The 25,923-nt window shown below is 40.2% G+C and overlaps 1 protein-coding gene and 2 long non-coding RNA genes across 4 annotated transcripts; all 3 read right to left on the bottom strand.

Moving 5' to 3' along the window:
• Positions 1-41: 41 nt before the first annotated feature.
• Positions 42-11,372, bottom strand: LOC147795722 (uncharacterized). Of its 2 annotated transcripts, none has more exons than XM_087131313.1 (3): positions 11,250-11,372; positions 7,755-7,807; positions 42-6,577 (listed from the first exon to the last, which is right to left on the bottom strand). In XM_087131313.1, the coding sequence occupies exon 3, from the start codon at positions 6,575-6,577 to the stop codon at positions 5,768-5,770; it is 810 nt and encodes a 269-aa protein (XP_086987439.1). In that variant the 5' UTR covers positions 7,755-7,807; positions 11,250-11,372; the 3' UTR covers positions 42-5,767. The 2 variants fall into 2 exon arrangements, with proteins under 2 accessions (XP_086987439.1, XP_086987440.1); XM_087131314.1 differs by lacking the exon at positions 11,250-11,372 and adding an exon at positions 10,666-11,189.
• A 7,485-nt stretch (positions 11,373-18,857) lies between these two features.
• LOC110989406 (uncharacterized) lies at positions 18,858-19,878 on the bottom strand. The gene is made up of 3 exons (XR_015423619.1): positions 19,768-19,878; positions 19,179-19,299; positions 18,858-18,949 (listed from the first exon to the last, which is right to left on the bottom strand). It is a non-coding gene; the product is annotated as an uncharacterized LOC110989406 (long non-coding RNA).
• A 638-nt stretch (positions 19,879-20,516) lies between these two features.
• Positions 20,517-23,307, bottom strand: LOC147795721 (uncharacterized). The gene is made up of 3 exons (XR_015423668.1): positions 22,756-23,307; positions 22,408-22,524; positions 20,517-20,968 (listed from the first exon to the last, which is right to left on the bottom strand). It is a non-coding gene; the product is annotated as an uncharacterized LOC147795721 (long non-coding RNA).
• Between the last annotated feature and the right edge of the window lie 2,616 nt (positions 23,308-25,923).

The following is a 25,923-nucleotide window of genomic DNA, read 5'->3' as shown; positions in this document are numbered from 1 at the left end:
GTATACTCAGGGGAAACATTACACACATACGAATCATCAGGTTTCTTTAAGCAGAGTGTTTTATAATATCAACAGTGGGTGTTTTACCAGTTACTAGAGTTTCCAGTGAAATATACTACACTCCTCCTCTACAAACAAATTGTAATGAAATTAACACCTTTATGTGTAAACCAGTCATTATGAGGTTTTCTTAACACATGACAAAACTATCATACCGGTGTACATACTAAGACAATACAACAATCCGTTATATTTGTCGGAATACTTGTACTTAGACCCTATATGTGTGAAATTTTATAGCAGTAACACGTGAAATTTTAACAGTAATATATGTGTTTTTGTTACAACCCCTGAAAAAGCCCATTCTAAATAGTGTAACAAATTATATGTATTGTATCACACTATTCCGGTAACATGTCTGTATATTCCGTTGTATTTTTGGTGAAAATAAATTATGCAGAAATTTGTTTTAAAGGGTTACCAAGAATATTATTTCTGTTACTTAACTGTTTTTACATGGTGACATTGAATCCCTTTAACATAATTACATGGATTCAATAAGTATTCTATCATTCTTTTTTGATATCTCCTTTCTGGGGTGTTTCCGGTATCGGTGAAGATGTTGGTTCTGAGGTTACTGTGAGAGGTAGACCATTTGGCTCAGCTTGAGTGCCTATGTCACCCTGACTTGATTCTGCAGGGGCACTTGGGATCTGTGGCGTAATTTGTTCACCACCGGTCTCAGTGACTGGTACTGGCCTAGAAACAGTTTCTTCTTGCTTCGGAAATGCTGTGTCCCCATGTTCAGAGGGGAAACTTACTTTTCCAGTTTCCAACAAATGATCCACGTGGCAAGACACAGTTTCTGTCCAACCTTCATCAAGTAAGCCAGAAGACCTAACCTCTTTGCCACTACCCAACAACATACTTTTCCCTACCCCCCCCCCCTAAAATTCCGAATATGTCTTTCTCTCCCCCGGAAAATTCTCTGATTTTCATATTTGGGGTGTCAAGATTGACATTTGACTTGTCTTGTTCACGAACTCTAGTGTTTACATCTGGTTTCAACTATCTGAACCGGCAGCATGCTTTAACAAAAGCTCACAAGGTGAACAGCCTGTCGAAGACTGAGGTTTATCGTAATGCCATAAGACAACAAAAAGTTGTCAAGTCGATGACGAAAAGAAACTTTAGAATTCTTCCTAAATTTGTGTTTCATCAGATACTTGGTCAGTGCCCTTTTTGCTATTTGAACACTTCTTTCTGCTGCGGCATTCGATGCTTGATGATAGGGTGGCACTTGATTATGTTTGATTCTAGTTTTGCTCAAAAACAACTCAAAAGCTTCTAATGCGAATTGAGGTCCATTATCTGACACTAACTCCTCTGGTAGGCCATGCATCGCAAACCACCCCCTCAGTACTTCAATGGTCTTAGGACTAGTTGTGCGCGCCATATATTCCACATTGATCCACTTACTGTAGCAATCGATCATTAGATGTTTCCCCTGAAGCTCGAAAAAATTAACATTAACTCTCTCCCAAGGTTTTCTAGAATTTGTCTAAGGTACAAAAGGTGCCCTGGTGGGGGTGTATACCTCACAATTGTTTACTGTGCCTTGATCTAACTTGGGGTACCGCAAATAACTTTGTGCGATGGCTTTCATTTGCACAGTTCCAGTGTGTTCGTGATGTAACTCACTGACCATTCTTGCTCTAAGATCAGGAGGAATTATCACCCTCAACCCCCACTGCAGGCAACCTTGATCTACACTTAACTCATTCCTTCCGACAAAATAATCCTGCAGTTTCTTGTTTTCATTATGCTTCGGCCATACACTCATCGTATTGTGGAGTACCCTACCTAGTATCAGATCTTTCAGTGTTTCATCTCTGATTTCTTTAGCCGATACAGGTAAGTCTTCCATGTATGTAAAGTAGTTCGTGGATAAATCACTTGCCAAGTGGATTTCATATGGCACCGGAAATCTCGGTAGAACACCAACATTTGCATGATCCGCAGACCTACGATATCTAATATCATATTGATGTGCCATGAGGATTAAAGCCCATCTTTGCAATCTAGCTGCAGCTAGGGTTGGAACCCCTTTCTTTTTATCCGAAAATAATTGTTAGCGCCTCATGGTCTGTGTACAGCGTTAACCTCCTTCCAAACAGGTATTTATTAAACTCTGTGACACAAACAATTGCCAATGCCTCTTTCTCAATCTGAGAATAGTTAGCTCTGTTTCGGTCAAAGTGCGAGGTGCATAATCAATGGGTCTTTCATCACCATTTTCCATGATATGGGACAAAACTACCCCTGCTTCTTGTGGTGAGGCATCTCATGCTAAAATATGTGGCTTTTTGACATCACAGTGAACCAACACTTGCTCACTTGTGAGTATTGTGGCGCCGGGAGCCGGCCGGTCTGGTGGGGGCGCCAGTCTGACTCCACGGTTGTGCGGCTGGTGCCCTTGCTGGATCAACCGGAAGACCCCGCCGCGCCAGAGCTAGAGGCTTCTTTTGGTGGCCTCGGGAGTTTGGGTTTTGTTGTGAGTCTTCGGACAGACAAGTTGATTGTGTTGCCGAAATAAACGAGTTTTGCTCTCGAAAACAGAAGTCCTGAGCCTAGTATGTTTTCTTACCTCTGTCTGAAACCTGTTAGACCGTTGGAGTGTTACAGTATTCTCTTAACTTCCTCCAATGCTGTTTAGTATTCGTTTGCCAAATTCCACTCAACCCCTTGCCGTATTAATTAAGTAATAAAATGGGACACACAGATCTGACATATCTGGGATGAACTTACAATAATGCACAATTATCCCAATGAAAGTCCGCAACTCTTCCACATTTTGAGGTACTTTGGCTTGTGCAATTGCCCCAATCTTTTCCTTAGTGGGGTGAATTCCATCACCATCTATGACGTGTCCCAGGTATGTAACACTCTAAACCATAAATGGGCATTTGCTTTTCTTAGCTCTGACTCCGTACTCTTCTAATCGAGAGATAACTTTCTCTAACCTAACCTCTGAACGTGCACTTGTTCTGTTTCACTTCTGATCAGGATGTCATCTAGGTAACAAACTATGCCTTTCATTCCACCCAGGATTTGGTCCATACTCATATTGCTGGGTCTGTTGATACTCCAAAAGGCAATCTTTGGAAGTGATATAATCCCCTGTACGTATTGATGGTGAACAATTCCTTGCCCTTTTCTGTGAGCTCAACTTGCTTATATGCATTGGATAGATCTGTCTACTGAACACCTTGCCCCCTGACAGTGTTGCAAACAAATCCTCAGCTGTGGGTAATGGGTATGTGTTTGTCTCCACTACCTTGTTAACAGTCTGCTTATAGTCTCCACAAATTCTTATAGTTACATCAGCCTTAGGAACAACAATTGGAGCTGCCTATTTACTATGTTTTACTTTTTTATTACACCGGTTGACTCAAGTCTGTCCAACTCCTTACTTATTTCTTCCAACTGAGCATACGCAACTGGTCTTGCCTTACATAATATGATTTACCGAAATCACTGCTTGGTGGTATTTGACTTTGTCTTTTGATCCACCAGCCTTGAACACTTGTTGGTTTTTTTTCTAATTAATTGCCCAATTTCAGGTTTTACGTTACGTACACTGGACATTTCACGCCAGTTTAAGCCTCCCAGCAGACTCCGCCCCTTAAACACACCCTTTCTCCGTGTGGTGATTGTGGTCTCTAGGTCAGTCCCGGTCATGCCTAAACGACTGTTTCATGGTAGCTAATGCTTCCCTAAGGTCCCCTCTGACTACATTCAATTATTCAGCTGTGGAAGTGTAAGTAATACCTGGTTACAACCCAAACAGTCGATTAGTCAGCACATATCTGTAAACAAAGGCACGCCCTAAAAATCACACCGTTACTCAATGAGGCAATTTTTGTTTCAAGGTCAGTTACCGGTCATGCACGAACCTGTACAACCTGTACGACTGTTTTAGGGTAGCTAATGCATCCCTGAGGTCCCCTCTAACTAAAAGTTAAGTTAATGCTCTGATAATCAATGTAATAACAAGCCCAGAAATTGTGAGTGGGATGTTCATGAATTGGGTCCCATGCGGGTAAGGAATAGACTAAGCCAGGCTGATTGGAAGTCATGGATTGGGGATTAGGGTAATTTTGAGGAGGCAAAAACGCGACTACCATCAGACAATTATTTTATAAACGTGGAGCACTTTCCCATGTACATACACGGGTGGTAGTTGATTCAAATAAACATACTTATGGTAACCAAACGGGAAAATGTTCAAATAGGCAACTGCATAATTATGAAGTAAACACCAATTGTGGAACTGGTATCTGTGGCGTTTGTAATTCCTTGCAAAGTGCGATGCGTTCAAACTTGGCATATAGATAATTCCCTATCTAAACATAGCGTGCAAGATATCCGTCTCTGATATCGTGAAATTTGCCTTTTTGATTGAAACAAAACTCTTGCTTGTTATTTTATTGATGCAGTTCTGACGTCAAATATGGATTTATTACATTTGAGAAAAATGTATTATGCTGTCAACGAACATTATATATTTTCTTTTTCAACTTTCTAGTATACACCAATTATACAATTAAATACTGAGAGGCACCGATTTTCACCCTCTTGAACCTCCAAACAATTGATTTTTTTTTACTTATGTACTTCATATCAATGAACATTTCCATTTATATGTTAACGCGCACATGTATTTGTAGCCTTATTTAACTTTGGACTGAAATGTTGCTGCCTCATATTAAAATTATACAAAAGTGATAATGCATCTGCATTTAAGGTGTACGTAATTATTGGAGTTTCAACCGCCAGGTGTTTTCATCTTCTTTATTGACCACCCTAGTAATAGCTTGGGTCAAGTCTTGCCGTCATGCTTCCAAAGACAAAATTCTGGTTCAAGGAGCAAGGACTGGACTTAGAGCCATGGTCCAAGCAACTCAAATTGATTTACAACGCAAATTTGAATCAACTGTCAAGCAGACACTAAATATTATTGCAATGAGGCATCGGTCTACTCTAATTTGTGCAGACATACTAACAGCACATATTGATGTAGAGACTTGACATTGCGTGTACTTTTGTATGCATATAACTTCCGGTCGTTAAAATTAAATCCAACTTGTGAAGACTGAGCTAAAAGGAAAAGAGGACAAAAGGTCAAACAATGGCAATCGTCTTGATAGCAACCACCTCAGTCACAAGAGATAAATGTAGCCGTATGATATGTCTTTCAAACATTTTAATTTTGAAAGGGATGCCCATAGATAAGCAAAAACCTATTTAAATTATCGTCTCTGATTTCGGTCACATTTGTCATTTCCATAAGGATAGACTCGCATAAACAGAATTTCCGAGCGAAGTTCACAAGCAATATATACGTTTTGTTCATGAAACTGCCAAATATTCATCCTCCTTGTGTAATGTTGAAATGTTGTGAGAAGAAATCATTTTATTTGGAACTTGATGATTGTGTTGTTTAGAACTGTGCTACTAAACGGTGCTGCACGTCCAGTTCACACAATAAGACTCAAAACAGTAGGCTGCAAGTACACTGAGCAGAATGTCAGCAGGGTTTGTCGATAAGAAAAGGCCAAAACTCGATAAAAAGAGGGCAGCAGTGCTCAATGCACACAATATAGCAGCCACTGTAAACACCTGGCTACTGGAACCAATAGAAAATCAAGCAAAAAGTATTAAAGTGTTTGCAATGGTGTCTATTTCATTGATGCTTGCTATTCATTTATTTGGCGTAAAGGAGAAAGCCACTGAATGAGGTGTAGGGATGATTTGAACTGCTCAACGCCCTACCGAGCATGGTCAAATACACTGCGTCTCCTCGCTGCAGAACCAGGACCGCGCTCCCAGACACTTGTTCATATTCACTTGAATCATTGCTACCGCTGGAAACAATCCAGGCATTGTTTTTCCGAAGATGAACCCAGAGGCGGCTAGAGGATTGTTTTCCCACGGAAAATGTGAACACGTAGGTGCCCGGCACATTACATACGAATACACCATTTGAAAGATCGAAGGTTGTACCCGGCAATATCGTCTCGGCCTGCTCGAAGGGCAAATGGGTGCCATGACTCGTAGAGGAATCCGAGTTGCTTGTCCGCTTCACGGTGAATGCCACCTGATTGGCAGAGTTAGCTGGAGTCTCCCCTGCATCGCCCTTTTGACCTTTTACTCCAGCGTCCCCGGTGGCTCCGACTTGACCAGGTGGACCTCTGGGACCTACCTTACCAGACAGTCCCATTCCGACGTCCCCTTTTGGACCAGGGTTTCCAATTGCGCCAAGAGGGCCAATCTCACCCTTCTGACCCTTGACCCCAGCATCGCCTTTTGCCCCTGCAGGTCCATACTGACCCTGATTACCTGGTAGGCCTGGGATTCCGGGTGTTCCAGCAGGTCCCTGGCAGCACATTGGACACACCTGAGACCCAGGACTATCATCGTCAGCAGGAGCCGGCTCAGTAATGGTAGCTTGGAGCTTGATAGAGTTACCCAGGAGGATGGCAATCGACAGGGTGATCGTAAAACAGAGTTGCATCTGTACAAATGTAATGGAATTGAAAAACTTAAACAGAGATAGAGATAGTCAATGTCAGAGCAAGCATAATTGCTTTCCTTTAGTTTAAGACAAAGGACTTCATTTCCATCGGCACGAATTCAAATTTGTGTGCCTCCTTCAATATTTTCAGTTAATAATTTTTTTTCAATAGTACAGTTTGTTTTTCCACAACTTTCAGTTCCACAATTAGTCATTTACGTTTCTGTTGAAACGTGCGGATAACCCATTTCACTGGTATTTCATTTTTCATAGGTATTTAATTTAAGGCCTTTCAGCTGAACTCTCCACTGTCAATGGTTATAATTTAAATACACAAAGGCGTTTACGAATTAGACCAGAGGCAATGAAATTAAACTCAACGAAGCGCAAACCAGTTTTGATATCTGTAGTGTGTTTATGATATCGGTCACCTCATGTCAAATTTTGAATGTATAGAAAATCAGACTTTTTTGGTTTATTGGAATCAGGCAAATGTGTAGGCGCAAGGTATTTGGTTAGGTTGGTGGTATTGTGTTCCGAGTCAATATCCCAGTTTCATAAGATAAGGCTCGGCTGTGCTATGACTACCTCTCTCTTTCACTGCGTCTCTGGGTCGAGAATAAAGGGCGTGACGTAAAAAGTGAATACAACACCGCAAAAAACAATTATTTTCAATGCCTAACACCCATTTTTAATAAGCAATTCCGAAATTTCATCCAAGATAAACAAAAATGCCAGACAAATTGAGGTTATATCAACAAAGCGCGGTTATCGAATAATACCGGTCCCAAAATGAACTGCAAAAAGTCCTTCCCATGGCAACCTCTTGGTCTGATCGGAGCCACAACGGCAAAAGGGGGACCTTGTCTCCATGCAGAAAAATCCTTACGCTGTAGTGGTTGGGGTCTGGCCAATGAGAGTTTACAGGTTTGGGGTGTACGCCTGGAGTGAGGATTACACGGAATCTATGCCAAATCGGCCAATAGGAAAAAGAAATTATGACCACATTTTGTGATATGCGGATGACACCATGGTTTTAAGGGACTTTATTTAAGAAGTATATTTTTATTCAGGTGATTGTTATATTCCACACGTAAACACGATTGCACTTGGCTCATGAACAGTTTGTTGTATTTAACTGAATAGGAGGCAACAGGGAAGTCAGAAAGAAACTTACCTTGATGCCTTTGTTACCTCTTGAAGTCAAAACGAAGTGGAAGACTGTATACACTGAAATTGATATATGAATTATATATTTAAACCAGTCTTGAAGTCAGATATGAGAAAAGTGTACATAAAAGCTTGTATGTAAACAAAGATAAAACAAATGGTCTTGAGGTCGTAAAGGTATCTGAGTATTGGAATGAAATACAAACGAATGCACTATAAGGAAGACAATTTGCCAGCTGCTGTCCATTTAATATGCATTTTTTTAATTCTATAAATAAATCGATTGGAAAATCAAAGTATAAGTGAGAGGCAAATGCATTATTAAATCAAGGGGTCTGAACTGATTAACAGGAATACCACGTCTGAGGAACTGCAGGTAATATAACAAAAATGACTCTTCAAAAAAATCAAAACCGCAAGGAAAATTTGAACGACCAAGCGAGTCGTCACTGTTCATGAAGAGGCAAAAGTGCATACAATCGTATTTATTTTTTCATTTTTTCTTTCTCTTTTTACAAAATCAGCAAGGCTTCCTGCTGCCTAAAACATGGTGTAGTCATTTTTACAAAATCTATTCAAATCAGCAAAAACACGACGACCTCTTTTGGGCAAAATGTGTTTACCGTTTTCAAAGAGAAACAAATTACTCCACCGTAGATAAAACGTTACCATGAAAGGCCAAAACTGTGGACAAAATCCATTCTATCTTTTTCAAGAAGAGGCAAAAGTGACTCAAGAACTGAAAAAAAATAACAATTTTCACCTGGCACTCGACAATACGGTCTGTTTGACGAAGAGACTAAGGCACACAAAATTCAGCTTTTTTACAAACAGGTAAGTGCCTTTGTTTACAAAATAAACACTTTTAATTGATTCCTATGATTACTTTTTTATGGATTTGTGCCATTTATGGTCTGATCATTCAAGATTTTTTTTTTACTTAGTTAAAGGAAAGTAATGTTTTTGGGAAATGATCATTGGAAAAACAGACCACCTTTAAAGGCAATTTTCTTGTAATCTAGTGAAGAGGACCCATGTAAGATACAGATATAGGGTCCTTTCCTTTTTTTTGTTGTGGCCCAAGGCTCTACAGGCACCCCTTATTTTTTGTACCCTCACAACTGCTTATTTGGTGCCACATACTAACCACTGTTGTATGTATAAGCTTTTTCTAAGCAGGAAACAGTCACAGACTTTCAAGTAAAGGATGTTGCAACTTCCTGTCAGACACCGGGAGGTTGGTGTGGGAGCCTTTGTTCTGGGGCCATTCTATCCCCAGACTTCAAGGAGTGCAGAACATTGACTCTACACCAAGCTCAACCAGTGTCTGATTGCTTTCATTCTTTACAGGTATGTTCCATCAAATTTTCCTGTTACCCATACTTGCTAGATTGAAAGGTACATGTAAACGTAAGGAATCTCAGTCCTGATTGATTAGTTTTGATTGAGAATTGACTTCTCTCTGTACTAATGTTTTAATCTTGAAAGAAAGTTGAAGTTTCTTTGTTCCTGACTGGAACAGGGTCAGGCCATCCTGGAAGGAAATCTGTGACTCTTGAATCATTAGCCTAGCAATTACCTCTCTGCATTGGATGATGTGATATTTGACGATCTTTCCATACAACTGATCGATTAAGATTAAGTCCCTTTAAAGTGGTTTTGATATTTCTGATGTATAAATCTTCGACATGGTCACCACTTTGGGGAGATTATTTTCTTGTGTTCTATAATGTAATTAGCATATTACTGTTGATCACAAATCTTTTGGTTTGAACTTCATTGAAGTATCTGTTTTGGTAAGTTGGCAAGTAACGATAAAGAAGTAAAATAGTATAAAGATGTGTCTAGAGCCATGAGGGCAGATGCTGCCTGGGCAGTGACACTCCATTTTGGGAAAGCATGACCAGGACCACTCATGCATAACAAATTAGAGTGAATCGCACAGAAACTTGGATTAGACTGGTAAGGTGCACTAGGAGAGCAGATTCAGGGGTGTGTGTACCTTTTTCCCTCTGATAGTGGTCAGGCCTCGACTGCTCTTTTTTGAAAATGACTTCCCTGATTTCACGATGCTTAGCCATGCAGATGAGGTGTATTCAACTTTGGCTTTAAGACTCAAATCAGCTCGTTAAGATTTTAGGAGACTGTTTGCACAACCCATAGGGAATTTTCTAAAGTCTACTTAAGTGTTTAAGATGTGATGTTTCCTAACAGTAATTGTGTCAAAAGGATTGTAAATGTAAATAACGATTCTATCCCCAGACTTCAAGGAGTGAAGGACATTGACCCTACACCAAGCTCAACCAGTGTCTAATTGCTTTCATTCTTTACAGAATACTGGAGATAGATTAATGTACACCCCTGGGTAACTTTCAGCGGGTTCGCCCCGGGTGTAACACTAGATTTTATTCTGTGGATAGACTCTTCGTGAAAACGGTGACAGAATGTCAGGGCGTAATTTTCCCATTATCCTTTCGATATCTACATTATCTTTAAAATTAAAATAAGATTGTAAAGAAGTTAGGTATGGTTTCGGTCTTTAAATGATCCAGCTACCTCCAGTCAGTCTGACAAGGGAAATTTTCACTTTTTTCAGATTTCTGTTCTATTTTTACTACAACATGTTTCTCACAAAAGTTAAACTAAAAATTCAGGGATTAGATGGACGCCGAAAAAATCAAACTTCCCACAGTTATGAGACCATATCATTGACTAGAAATCTTCCAATTGCTCAGTGGTTCCATTACGTTTTGTCTTAGCAGATTGGAAATGTAGCCTCCCCTTCCAAATAAATATGACCCGCCAGTCCTTATAGACTGGGTTGTACTTCAGCCAAACACAAAAACGAAGTAAATTGGTCGTCAAAAAACCTTTGCAGTAAAACTCGCAGCACTATAGAATATTTGATCCATACTTACCATTTGGCGTGCATGAGCGCTTGACTGCGCATGAGCAGATTTGCTAGAACATTAGCCTGGAGAATGTTCATGATAGGAATGGAGCGAGAAAGTACGATAACAAGACTATTTTTATTATAACACCAACTGTCAACCCAATTGTCTCAACGTGAATCAAACTACAAACAATGTAGGAGACATTAAAAAAAGAAAAAGAAACAGTGCAAACGAATGTTTTGGGCGCATTGAGTTCAGAATAGGAATTTTGCCAACCGCAGTTCTAATTATAGATTACCATCTTAGACGTTACACTTCAGAATGTAATATACTCCAACAGTATTTTTTTTAAATACTAGTGTTGTTACCGAGCTGAATGTTTCTGAACTACAAAAGGACAAACGTACAATACTGTTTCGATTTTTTTTTTCGACAATAATCAACAGACTTTCCATTGCACGCTGATTCAAACTCTTGACTCAAATCATCTCCAGGATTAGTTTCTTTTGTAAGAGTAACAGAACATAGTAGAATGATTTCAGTTTCTTATTTCTAGATTGGGTATATTCGAACAACCTGTCCGTGCGTAGCTCTAAGTGGTCACTTACCTAGCAATATTGATAGTGGTCTACTCCCTCGGTTAATTAAATCTGCTTTCTCGGTAAACCATCCAGAACTGAATATAAACGGCTGCAGTTCTGAGGAGCAACGCGGCCGCTCGTGCTTTTCAACCGGCCAGCCATTTCCTTAGCAGTGAGTGGTGAGCTCGGCCTCGTCTGTGATTGGCCCCTGCACGCTGTCACTCACACACACCGCCGTGTCATCTCATACTGATGGATTATTAGCATGCAATGTTGGCACACACTTCGGGGGTACAGGCACAATTGAAACTTTGATCACGGACACTATGAAATGACCTGGTCTCATTGGTGAGTATAAGGTAGATGTCGGTGATTCATCAACAGAACAGGTTCTTCTTGATGGACACAAGGCAAACCTATCAGTCACAGACCACACCATTTGATTACCGACTTGTTTGGTGTTGACATCTGATTGGTGAATAAATCTTGGGGAAGACCATCCGTGCGTGATTCAGTGACCGTTGTGAAAAATAAAACATTTACTTGTCATCTTTTATAAATTTTAACGACTAAAAATTTTCTATCGACTTATTTTCTTTATAGGCTATGACAGTGCATAATACATGCATCAAAGGGAAATGCACTAAACCAATTGCTAGCTGCTTCCACAGGCCCTAAGCTTGTTTTATTTGTCCTTGTAGCCAAGTAATATCACGGCTACAACATGTATTTTGGAAGGAGAAATGGACCCGCAGAACGATTTGACAGATTAATGTGACACCTACTTTGAGGTTAAACAACGTGCTTACATTATTTGTCATTGTTTCAAGGAATCGTGGTGTGCTGATTTGATTACAAAGATGCGACATATCTATGTATGCCCACGTAACATACAATGACATTGACCCCCATCTCCATAAACCGTTTGTATTCCATTCTATACAGTGCCATGATCTAACTGGTGAGCTCTACAGGAAGTGATTGAGGAAATGACTCGCCAATGCTCTTCCCAAAACAGATGTGCACACAACACCACAGTATAGTAGTGCTATGTCTTTGGACAGATCCAGAACTGAGTATTTCCAGGAGGTCATTTTAAGGGTTCATACTTTTGAGATTCAACCTTGTGTGGCCTATAAGGGTAAGGCAACATGATAGGTCTTTGCATGCTTGTTGAAGGAAGGGAAATAAGAATGGAACAAAAGCACTGAATATCCCTCATGCTTTGTCTCAAAACGTTTTTGCTTCTTTTAGGAGGGGGTGACTCTCACTGCCCCCCTGCCTGTTGGTTATGCCATACCCTTTAGAAGAATTCCTTAAAATAAACTAATGACCGATTTGTCTTGATCGATCGTGCACATTTATATGCAGTGCGTGACATGCAAATACATAGTTGTATGGTCATAATTGTTATTTTGGCATGATAAGAGTATTCAGCACTAAAATTGTGCAAAGGCAATTTTACCATTGTGGATATGTTGGTGGAGCATGAGGTCTCAGTTAAAAAGTGCATTGTTTAATACTTGTTTTCTCAAAGTAACAAGATTTTATTTCATTTGTTGTGTCACGTCATTAACTTCAATGTGATAGTGACTGTTTTTAAACACTACTCTGTTTTTAATTATCTGAATGAGAAATGCGTCCTACGGTTTACAGGTATTAATTTCATATTAGTGCTGGAAGACTTGGCACCACACGCTGTCTTCCTCAAACCTGTTGTGAAGGAGGAAATAAGTACAGCATGATTTCAATGAAAAAATTGTACTTTTGAGTTTTATATATGTTGTCTTACGAATGGACATACCATAAAGACCTTGAAGAAAATGAAAGTCATCACAGCTGAAGTAGAAAATGTGCAGCATGACCGTCAGCATTAAACAAAAGCATCCAATCTTCCCGAAACAAACAGCCTAAATGATGTCCAAGTCTTGCTGTCCAAGTCTTGCTGAATTTTGCTTTTGCTGAATGCAAAATTCCACTATCTGCTATGCTTCTTGAACCTGCACACAATATCCTTCATTTAAGACGAATAGGCTGATGCAGAGGAACCACACGTAGCTCTTGGGGTAAACCACGATCTCTGCAAGTAACTTCTTTCAGGTCGTTTGTCTTTAGAAATCAGCCTCACTGTCCAGAATCAAACTAGTCAAGCAGGATAAACTTTTTGGAAATCGCAAAAGACAGCGGGATTTAGAAGAAAATTAGTGGGTTACGTGCTGAAAGTAACAAATTTTAAAGAGAAGGTCCAGAACAATTATAACAAATATGTTATAGATTTCAATATTGTACACTTCCGATAGCATGTTTAAAAAAGCCAAACTCTTCTGGAGCTTTAAGTTCTTCAAAATTAATTCCATGAGGGAATTTATTGTTGTAATGACTTTATCAATTGATAACGCTAAAACACATAAACTGAAATGAATACTTAATGACGATTTAATATTGTTGTAATTTAATATAATAATAAAATTCCCGTAAAATGAACTATTCACTATAACTACGAGCGCATTCATTCATTAGAAGAAATTCATTATTTAATTATGTTGGCATCTAACTTTAACTTGCGGCTGTTACATGGATATTGGAAGATTTCTTATCTATTCATTTTCTTACAGCATAAACGAGGGCGGTTTTATGGACATTTGAAGTTGTATAGTTTCCATGACAATATTGTTTGTTTACAGCAATTCCACTATCAAGACTTAATCTTTATACACCCTCAATTACTTGAACGTGTTAACCGATTAATAATTGCCTAAATTCAATTGGTCAACTATAACTCGTGTTTTTTAGGGCTGCTATCCCTCACCAGTGTAAGGAAAATCCTGAAGCACAAGAAAACAAGCAAGCCGGAGCAAATGCCTAGCGGATGCAGGGGCAGTAGTTAGAAAATCAGCGTCTGTTGTTTTCACAAAGACTACAAAGGTTTGCCGGACTTCTATTCTGGCACACGAGTTACAAAGAGTAACTCGATCGAAGTTATATACTCATTGTTACGGATGGAACTTTAGGTCAATCGGTTTCACTGACGCGCGTGATACATTTCTGACAGTCAATGAAAGTGTGCCATGGGCTGTTTATATTGTTCCGGCATGTGGCAGCAGTGTAAGGGACGCTCATGCAATTGTCAGACAGGGCGTCTCATAAAACTAGATTAAATGTCCCATTTAATCTTCATTTTCCATGGCATTTTAAAGAAAATCTCAAAGAAATTATACAGAAATGTGCATATTTCATCCTTATTAACGTCCCTGCTGCACTCATGTAAAGGGTTTACTTTTACAGAAATGTAATATTCCGTAAATTCCATTTAAAAAGGCGTTTGAATGAATATTATATACACTAAAACTCGAATTAATCTATCGTTAGTTAAAAATGATTATAATTTTGTATAATATTAAAATTTTTTGACTGAGTATTAGCTTATTCATAAAATAAAAGTCATTAATTATTCAAAACTACATCAAAAACAAAAAAAGCTACAGATTTGATATCTTCACTCTTTCCTACCGAATCTACGTAGTATTAATTATCAATAACAAATCCATCGTTTCATTTATGATAATATCTTATACACAGACTTAAATACATAAACTTCAAATAGGCTGAAACGGTTTGTCATAAGCAATGACTGTCAACGGAGTGTTTTTTAAGAATAGGAAACCGATGGTTCTTTAATGTGGCATATTATTTTGGTGAATGGTAACCATGGTAACCACGATGTCTTTCGCATGACGTCGAGAAAGCCAAATTTCTGTCACAGAGAAAGGAGCACGAAGTTGTTTAATGGACACAGTAGGAAATAGCTTTGCGCCAAACGCCAAACAGCTGTTTTGGTGTTGAATTCATATTTTCCATAAATTGATGAGAGCAATGGCAGAAGTTTGCGTTGAAAGAAATGGGCGACATATTGAAGAAAATTGAGGCTGGACTGTTTCACAAATAAGCCTCTAATCGTGGTTGTCTTTTAATCAAATATTTTGGTAGTATAATCGCTTCCCGCTGTGCATCCCATGTAAGGCACTTCTGAATAGGTCAATTTAACCACTTTTTTCTCATTCACAGTGTGACGGAACTGTGGATTTCTTTGTGTCATACAAAAGAAGACGGCATACTGGTACAGATTGTATTTACCATTCACAAAGATAATTAAGCATATTCAAAAAGCAGATTTATTAATCCCAGGTCCCTTTATAAAGCCACCATGTATGTTTATGTTACAGGCAAGTACATACTTATTGTGCACGTAGTATACTCCGGTGTTACATAGCCTGACACGGTTAAATATTTGCTATATGTGGGTAATCATAAACTTGTAAATCACTCAAAGGATTGCAGATATTTACATATAAGTTGAAAGATTTAATATCTGTACGCTCTACTGGAGGCGAAATGAAATGCACTTTCTGGAGAAATTTTAAGTCTTCATTGTTTTGAGAGAATTTTGAGAGATTAATGGATCTTTAACAAAAGCTACATATTTTTATTGACCTCTCTAACGGTTAATTTAACGTTTCACATGACAACATAGAAAACACATATACTAGGACTAATTATTTATTATTTACAATATGTAAAAATTCCTTAAGGTAATAGTACTGTGGCGGGACAACTGTCACCTTTTTGTGGCGGACCAGCAGACTGGCCTGATTGGAGATAGAATCGACCTGGCCTAACCCCACAAATATATTTATTTAACCTTACGCAAGAATGAGCGGCCATCCAAACGCAAGGGGGATATCAGTTAACGAACGGTGGACTATGCCTTAGGTGGTTTGTTTGGTGGATGTTTACCACCGCTCTGTGATTAGGTAATTGATCCCAATGCCAATAAAGATTACAATAAATGTCAATAAGTGATAAAGGACTGAACTAAATCTCACGGTGACCAGTGATTTCCAAGGCGATTATATGATTGGTTTATTCAATGTCAGTGCTCAGTTATCCTTTGTATACAACAGCAATTAACTATATACAAAATTATCCTCACGGGGAAGTAGTCCTACGTGGTCAACTGCACCACCAACGTGATTAATCAACACCAGAATAACCCTCACGGTGATCAGGGTAAACATCGCAATAGCCAGGTAACCCTCACAGTGATCAGGGTAACCCTCAAGTCTGAAAAAATAATTTACCGATGGCTTATAATTGATAAGTCTTTAACCACACAAGCAAATACAATCTTCGTAACTGTACAACACAACACAACGGTGTAGACTAGTACAACAATAATCTATACTGCCTTACAAAGCAACCCAATTCCCAAACTGCAACAAGGTTTAAGGTAACTTAAATAACCCTCACCCACTTCAAGCTATTATGAAATAACACAGGTAAGTTGATTTAGAAGGCGATTATAATAGTCCTCACCAGATTCTAACGGAAACCTGCACCCAGTAAACCTCAACGAGGAAAGCAAGTCCCAGACCAGGACGGCAATCAACCGTCGCTATGCCAGCAAGCATGGAACAACGGCACACAATCCTTCTAGTCTAAGCTTCGCTAATTCCCCAGTTAACTGGTTCATAAGGGTTCCCTAACCCTATAATCTACCACTTCTTAAATAAGCGAGACTGTCTAACAATCCCCCAATCTTCAAAGAGATCTGATATAATCGGCAGCTCCGGCAACTGAGAATAAGCACCGCACTAACCGATCGCACCAGGAACACTTGAGGTAAATCCCCAACCACCAGCGGTCGTAAGTCACATTTACACTCGAAACCCAGAACACAACACAACTCCACAGAGCTCTGGTTAGCACGCTGTCATCTTGAGAAGTCCCGGCAACCCACGCAGCCAGCGCCCAGACCTAAGGTAATGCACGCCTCTGATTGGTTGCCGCACGCAAGTTTAATGCATTAATTAGACGTGTCTGAATTATTACTGACCCAGACTAAACACAAATCTGCGCAGCTACCCTATTTCGCCACAGTACTACTCTCCTGCTAACAGACTGTGCAAGCACATTTCTTCATTAAAAATGAAATGCAAAAATAAATCATAGACAGGCGTCCAACACCATCTTGAACTTCAATTACACGAAGTTACATTTCATGAAATTACATGAATAATTATGCAGATAAGTGTGTATCAAATGCATGTATTGCGATGTCGTACTAAAAACATCCTCTTGTGTACATAGCTATATATGTATAACTTATTTAATTGTCAGTTTGAAGCGATCAACATTTATTGATTTGAGATAATTGTAAGTTGAACAAGAGAGATCTTTCCCTCTTATTTTTCTTGTCTTTTGTAGTCTGTATTCAGGTTCAAGAGAACTATGCCAATGTTTTTGTCTTTTCCCGCGCAATGCTAATATTCTAAGCGAGTCTTCGTAATTACTTAAAGCACTGTTGACTAAAGGGATGTTCACCTTCAAAAGTAAAGCTAATTTGCAGTATTCCCGACTATTTCATGTGAGATTACAAACGTGTTTCATTCGTAGGACAGGAACTTGCGTAAGGGCTAGTGCATACTGCAATATCATTTGCTCTCAACTTTGGTGCGCCTTGCTGTGCCGCGTTTGCAGAACCACGACTAGCCGGACAACGGGCTGAGATCACGCTGAAGATTGTATACAGGTATGGATTAAGGGATGAGTTGATGGGCAGAATAAACACCACGGTCCAAGCGTACATATGCGGCTGAATGATGACGGCACCGGTCTGAGAGAGAAGACCCATGACGATAACAGGCATCCAACAACAGAAATCAGTCCCCACGATGACAGCCATCCGGAGCGCCAAGCTCATTTCTTCTATGTTCGACTAATGGAGAGTAGATCCCCGGATCCGTGAACCCTTCACCCTTTGATAAGATTGCCTGACCGTTATGAAGATGACAAGATAACAAAGGGCAACAATGACGAAACAGAGCAAATTGACACACAGAAAAAGAACAATGGAATAGACCCAAGCCGGTCTGTGGTCCTGCGCTACAGGAATCTTGAAATTCTCATGACCAAATGGGCTGCTGATGCCCTCCTCTTCAAGTTTGTAGCTGGCAGGTTGTGTGATGAGTGGTAGGCCAATACAGACATCTGACAGACCATAGACGTCTGAATCTACGTCTGAGCCAACCAAGATGGTGGGGAGGCTACTGAGAATGCCAATAATCATATACAGATCTGGGGTAATTTTGCATTTTTATAAAATTGTGACACACCATTGGCAGATCCAGCGTTTACGAAGGGGGGTGGGGTCATTTTGCGGTTTTCAAGGGGAATGGGCTGCGTCTGGCGTATTAAAACAATCTTCAATGTAATTGAATAATCAGTAGAAGGCCAAAGAAGAAATTTTTGAAAAGTAATTAAGAAGTATCTCTCAATCCACAGAACAGAAGAATCGATAAAAGGGTGGAGGGGATGTCTCGGCTGCGCTGAATTTGGTGCTGCCTGTTCAAAATCCTGTTCTAGACCGTACTTCAAGAGTTAGGGAGCCAGTTCTAGACCGTACCCGTGAGACCGTGTCTTGAGTTTTCAAGAACCTGGTCCCTTCCAAAGTTTATCTGCTTCTGTTTGCATAAGCCCTTACAACATGTGGAACAATATTTGCAACACACAAGCATAACAAGCATTGGTTCTTTCTGCTTAGTGAAGTTGTGCCTCTCAAACAAGCCGTGTACGTTCAAATAACTCTTCCGACGTACAGCGACTGAAGCCTTAGGAGTCGTTTCATATGACCTTGGTCCAACTTCTTGACAGAGCCTCCAGTAAGTTCTCTGAAACGAATAATAAAACTTGCAGTCAGAGGTATAATTTTAAACTCGAAGGTATGTCGTCGTACAATACAAGACACGATACTCACTGATAAGAGAGCGCCAACTAATTATGATATTCCCGGTTAGAAGGACAAATGGGAGCTGTTTGTCACATTGATTACATTACACATGCAACAAATTTTGGCCTATTCTAACAGTAGTATTGCGATCATGTCACAGATGCACTTACAGCACATTCGTAATAGCTGCCATGTTATCAATTGTATCCGCTGTCCATCCCGATTGACATCTGACATAGAGGGCGTCCTTTTTATAGTAGCACATGCACTCTCTTGGACAACGGTTCACATCTAAAATGGACAAGGCGCTAATTAGCTTCAGTTAGCTTGAGTGTTCGGTGCACTTACGAATTTTGTTTTTTTCCAGCATTATTATACAAATCGATGTAGGCTCTTGACTGATAGCAGGAAAGGTGTTCGACATTGCTCAAAAAGGTTGGTCATATATTAAAAAGGAAACTTGACATGTTGCAACATTTCTGGTTAGAGCCTTCACAACACATAGGGTCTAAGCATTGCATGGATTAAATGATTTGAAAATGAAGAACTACAGGGTTGCGGTGCAACATCTCAAAGTAATTGATAGGGCGCTTCTATTTTTCTGTGTGCTAACTGAGCGGGATAGACATTTTTTTATTAAGGTAATTGATCGGGCTCTTCTATTTTTCTGTGTGCACATGCTAACTGAGCGTGATAGACATTTTTATTAACAAAACCTGGAGAGCTAGCACGGAACATTTCCAAGCTTTAATTTCATACCACAATTCCTTTCATCTTCGCCGAGCAGGCAGTGCTTGGTGCCATCACAGACTTCCATCCGCAGAATACATTGTTTGCTTCCTCGGCACTGGAAAAACCCAGGACAGCTAATATTGTCTGGAAAGAAAACATTTAACGAAAACAAAGATAATAAATATTATTAAATTATGAAACATTTGTTCATGTCTGTTCTGGGGGAAACCCTTCCTTCCAGCTGGTAGCAGTAATCGGGTTGTAATTTTCCGGAACGTTTCATACATTTTTGGAAAGAAACAATCAAACAAATTTAAGAAAAGTTATGAAGAAAACAGTTCAGGCCACACCATATTACAGACCTCGTACAATGTGCGAAAAATACTCACAGCACTGCTGTTCATCGAATCCGTAGGGACAGTCCGTAAAGCCATTACAAACAGCTTGGGACGAGATACAGAGAGTTGAATTCTCACATTGAAAATCAGGCTCACCTGAACACTCATTCGGCCCTAAAAACCAACACACTGAAAATGAACTGTTTGAACTGTTGCACAAAATAACACAATCTTCAGTGAAACTCGGAATCAGCCGTGGGTGACATTGAGAAATAGCAGTGACTCCTTGTAGTACATGTGAAGGCCAACAAAACATTTTGTTTGAAAACATAAAGATACAAATGCTAAATCTCACAGTGGTAAGCAACAAGGGAAACCTTTACAGTGAAAAGAATCATGAGGATCCATCTATCCGTGACACACACCAAATCATAGGCTATAAAACATACTGCGATATTTAATGAATTTGTTGTCCTCAAGTTTTGAATGTGTGTGCTTTGCAATGGGGGAAATGTGGTACTCACAAATTTCAAATACCTCGACCTTCATTCGGAAACCCCTTCTCCTGAATGACCCATCAGTTTGAAACATAACACGAATGTTTGGACGCATTGAAGTTACTCTCGTAACACTTGTTGTTCCGAACAAGCGCAAACTGTTTGGTGGCCTTTCGGCAATATCCCCGAGCTCCAAGCCAGGCCCCACTACCGTGACGAAGTCAGACGATGTCACAGTTTTGAAATCCAAGATGCTGATGACAATGAATCCATTTGAAGCGCTAAACTCCCAGTGGCAGCTCAGGTAGTTGGGATACCGGTCGGGGTAGTTCGGAGAGGTCAGATTGTAGGGAAGATCCTCCTCCAGATGGATTTCATTCTCTCCACAGAGATCTAGCGATGATGAATATAAAAAAAGAACCTACCCACTAACATAATTTAGGGGAAGGGGTTTCCGCGGATGCTACTGCCCCTGAAATGAATCAGAAATGTCTTTGGCCAGCATTTGCTTATGTGTGCACTCTTGAAAACACGTGTGTGCTACCCAGTAGCCTGGCGGATATTTTGACCCCCAACGGTTCGAAATCGATGAAACATGGGTTTATTGTTTGGGTCATTTTACGTCTGAGGCTACACGTGTGCCTGCTTGCGCGCATTGAGCACCGCAGTGAAGAAGTTTTTTTGGCGGAACTGTTTCGGGAAAATGAGTCCTGCGCAAGAACGGTGTGCTCGATTTTAACAAATTGATCACAAAGAGTTATTTCAACGGCTCTTGCATTGCTCAGCTCCTGAAAATCTGCACTGCGACGATGTCGAAAAAAAGTCGAGAAGGGTGCGGATTTCGTCCTGGATCTTTAGAGTTAAAGCGGCTGTAAAAGAGGATATACAGAATGTGAAGTTGTAGTTTTGATTAATAATTGGGAGGGAAAATTAACCAAAAATTGCAAAAGTATATTTTTTCTGCCTAAGGGGAAGCCCCTATGTTTACAGTAATTAAATGAGGACGTTCAGCGCGAACAGAGGTAGGATATTACGAGAGGTTGCTAAAGGTTCGGTTTTTTTTTTCAATCAAATAAGTAGCAAGAAGGCAAAAAGACTGAGGACACTCAACGCAGTAACATAGAAAATTTGTGAATTTGTGAATGTGAATGCCTTGGGTCGAGTTCGGAATACTCAGTCTAATTTGTGGGTGCCTCAGATATCATGCCAACCAAATTGTTGCCACCTATACAGACTGGGTAAGCCTGCATCACTCTAATCGAGACAACCTTTAGACGAACTTGGACATCAAACGTAAGGCTCACCACAGCCGAATGGTCAGTACTACAGCGAGCTTTAAACTATTCCGTGCGCATTCCCAGCCACAACGTTTTGTATGGTCGTGTGTATGGGTCCAGGTGCCCCATTTATGTACGCCATGACACCAACATGTTATGCAATTGCCAACACGCTGGCCTACCACGTGCAAATGTTTTTCTTTTCCGGTACGCAGGGGTGTCTTACACGTGGAGAGTGTATAGTGCATTTTATGTTAGAACATTTTGCGGCCACGTAAATTGTTATGGTCTAATGTCCATATTCCATTGATCGCGTCCATAACGCCATCAATTGTTAGGATTAAAAGCAAAATTAACCACAAGAAAGGATTTTCTTTTCCATATTTACACCTCCATCGTATTTAGATATTTAAGCGATTAATTAACAGTTTGTCCATGGAGGTCTTCATGAACCCTTTAAAGATTGTGTACATTTTCACCATTCTGGCGCTATTGACTACGTTTTAGGAAGAGCCAACAATTTGTGTTTTTCTCAAACTTAAACTTTGTACCTACCACAATTCGTTTCGTCATCGCCGATTAAGCAGTGCTTAGTTCCATCACAAACTTGATCCCAAAAAATACGCTCTCCGGTTTTCAAGCATTGGAAAAACCCAGGGCATCTAATTCTATCTGAGATAAAAAAGAAAAATACGATGATTGGCAACAGCATTTTCGGAAGAAACGAATAATGAAAAATGGTCGTTGTTTTATAGAAGGAAGACCCACAGCACTACAGCAGAACGGGTTCAAGTCAAGACAGATCAAGACCCTAGACCCCCCCCCAGACCAGCGGGTCTCCTATACCCAAGGTCAACCCATTAGGCACATTAGTTCTGTCCCCCTCCCCTACATAGGCAATACCTCCCACCGGATCCAGCGCATCCTTCTACACCATGGCATCAAAGTCTTCCATACCGCCCCCAACAAGATCCAAGCAACTCTCCAGTCTCACAAGGACAAACAAGACCCCAAGACCAAGCCAGGGGTCTACAGGATCCCCTGCGAATGCGGCAAGGTGTACATTGGCGAAACTGGCAGAGATCTCACTACCAGACTCAATGAACACCGAGTCCACGGACGACGGGGGGATCTCGAGAAATCTGCCATCATCGCACACTCCAGCACTAAAGACAACCAAGTCGCCAACATAGAGCAATGGCATCCACGCCGTGTTCGTGAGGCAATTGAGATTCACAAGAACAGAACAGTTCCGCAAGACACAGGCTTCACCATCAGTGACATCTGGCGCCCCATCCTTAACCCATCTTAGTCCGCCTCATGGGTCATCTATACCCTTGGCACCCTGCCCCAGTTCTTCCCATGTTTACCCATCCACACCCACATCAGTACTGCCACACCTGAGTAAAATTCCACCACGCATCACCGAGCCAGCCTAATCCCTTCTCCAGACTTTCCGCCTTCACGCATCATCGGACTAATCCCTGTCTCCAGAATCCTCCACCAGACTACTTAAGCTCCACTCAGTAGTATCCGGCATTCTCCTGATGACAAGCAGAGCATACTGCTGGAAACGTCGAGTACCACTGGTTCTTTTCAGAACCGCAAATACTCACAAAAGAGATATGTCCATGGTGCTACCGCAAACCTACTTTCTAATTTAAAGTAGGCCTACTTAAAACGGAGAACAAACTAAGTACTTTTTTAAGTGCAACGCATACCTTACAGTTTTGGAAGCACTCAAGCATTTTGAATTACTTAGTGCCCTAATCCCCCCATACGTTCAGTACACACGAGCAATGCGCACGAGGAAGTGTTGGCCGAAGATCTAAATCTTAAAATGATCTCCATCCAATAAGCACTCGACAAAACAAAAATAAGGTCAGAGCCCAAGGCTTAACCATAGTTCAAGCATACTGCACCTCCCCGCACCACATCAGCCACAAGATGGCTGTGGATGGGTTTGTGATATTTACAACACCTCAAGAAAATTAACACGCTCACTTTGGAGAACTTCTCAAAATGCTGCAAATAACTCGGAGCATTTTGTTATTTCTCTTAAATTATGAATTCTCTCGAAGTGTGTCTCTAAGGCATGATGGTAACAACCTGCACGGTGACGCTGGAGCAGTTTAGCACAGTGAAATGTCCACAACTGCCAAAACATTTCGTAAGGGTGTATTAAGAAGTATAACGACCAGAATGTCTAAGTATAATATTTTGAAAGAAACTTGTTTGGGCGTGTAATGCCACCTACAGGGGTTTCTACGTCATACAGACCAATTCAATAGCCTGCTTTTATCACTTGGTGGTCGCTTTCGCAACATAGACTCACAACATTGCTGTTCATCGAATCCGTAGGGACAGTCCTGCAAACCATTGCAAACAGCGCAAGATGAAATACAGAGCGTTGAATTCCCACACTGGAAGTCAGGCACACCTGAACACTTACTCGGCGCTGCAGAAAAGAACAGCCATTAAGGACGGGTGAAAATGAAGAAAAAACATTCTGGGGCAGATAAATGCTTTGCAACCTTTCAAAGATAAAATAACTATCGCTATTGTGAGTTCTTGAAAGAAATTCTTGAAAGCTGGCAGAAACGCACATTGTTGTGCCAATAGAGCTTACACTGAGTCTTCTACTCTGATAATTCCCATCACACGCGTACATTGCCAAAACTTTATCGCAAGTCGCGTCTAAGGCAATTTTAAAAAGCCATAAACACACAACACATTTTGATGTAAGATTCTACACGAGTTTGTTACATGAACATCGCCCCCTGCATAGTGTATATTAGAGTGTAGTGAATTTTATGTTTAATTTAGTGAAGTTAAAAGTTTAATTTTAAGTTCTGAACAGCTTAAATGGTGTTTTGGCAATATTTAAGACTTACCATATTGAAAGAAAAATTCCCAAAAAAATTGCCAAACCTAAAAAATGGATTGAAATTTCTCCCATAAAGTCTTGAGTCATGATGAACCAGCTTAGTGTTTTTCAATATGTTTTAAGCTTTGGTTTCTTTTTTTCTGTGGAGTTTTCTTTGGTTTTTAAAATACAGCTCTAAAACCTCCCACTGTCTGCGGAGAAGTCTCAAAGCTGTTCCTTTAATGTTTTCCCACTGATAATTTTCCACTGAATGACTGTGATCCTGTTGTTTGACAATCAGTTGTATAGGTAGTTCTTTGCTGTGTAACATGCATAACTCACTTTGCAGTGGTCTCTATAGGAATATTTCAAGGTGATAGATAGCACCTGCCCGCCATCCAAATTGACATTAATTTTCAGGCCATCCCCAACCATAATTTTACACTGTATCAAGTTGCATGTATTTGAAAGTAGAAACTTGTACATTACCTTGCTAATATTTACTCCATTTCCTACTTCAAGGTAACATGCTGCAAGTGATGTCCACCATGCTATGCAGCAATCACAGTGGTTTTATGACTGACCTTGATCTGGTAGACCTGGATACCAACCTTATTTTGAGAAAGAGTCGCTCTTTTTCTTTCAAAGTAAAAGTTCATGATTTCCTCATTCAAATAAGACATTCGCCATCAAAGACGTTTCCTTTCCCTTGCCAGCTTGTGGTGATTAATTCCCATTTTGCCATCTTTTGGATACAATGGAACATTTGGATACAATGTTGAAATCAGTGAGTGTTGCAGTTGCAGCAGCTGCTTAGGCTCTGTTACTGATTCCATACCCACCACAAACTCGAGCTAGTTTTGTGTTTGTCTACTGTATTTTTGCACAATGGTGGGACTCAAATTAAACATTACCGGCATACTTACCGCTCTCTGTCTCAATTATCTCACTCCTAGGTAAGGATGAAAAGCGTGTTTGATATGAAGTATGTGTAAAAGACATGCTCTTCCTCTCTTTTCTTTCCTCTTTGTTTCTTTCCGATAAAACAATGAACGTCTTTTTCCGGAACCTTACTTTTGCGACAATCCTATTTAAATGGACAGTCTGTTTTGCAGCTATCTACGGTGGATTGTTATACAGTTGTCTATGCAGTCTGGGAGATGGAAAGCTTTACTTGTGCATGTGCAGATATCTAGATTTTTTTA

This window comes from Acanthaster planci, linkage group LG21, assembly GCF_054643075.1.
Source record: "Acanthaster planci isolate LZ-2023a linkage group LG21, COTS_SCS, whole genome shotgun sequence".
In the NCBI taxonomy this organism is placed as follows: Eukaryota; Metazoa; Echinodermata; class Asteroidea; order Valvatida; family Acanthasteridae; genus Acanthaster; species Acanthaster planci.
Note: the sequence above shows the minus strand (reverse complement) of the source record. Positions and strands in the feature narration are given on the sequence as shown.

What these genes read in the sequence shown, in the direction of transcription:
- LOC147795722 (XM_087131313.1), bottom strand. Translation starts at nt 6,577, where the DNA reads ATGCAACTCTGTTTTACGATCACCCTGTCGATTGCCATCCTCCTGGGT.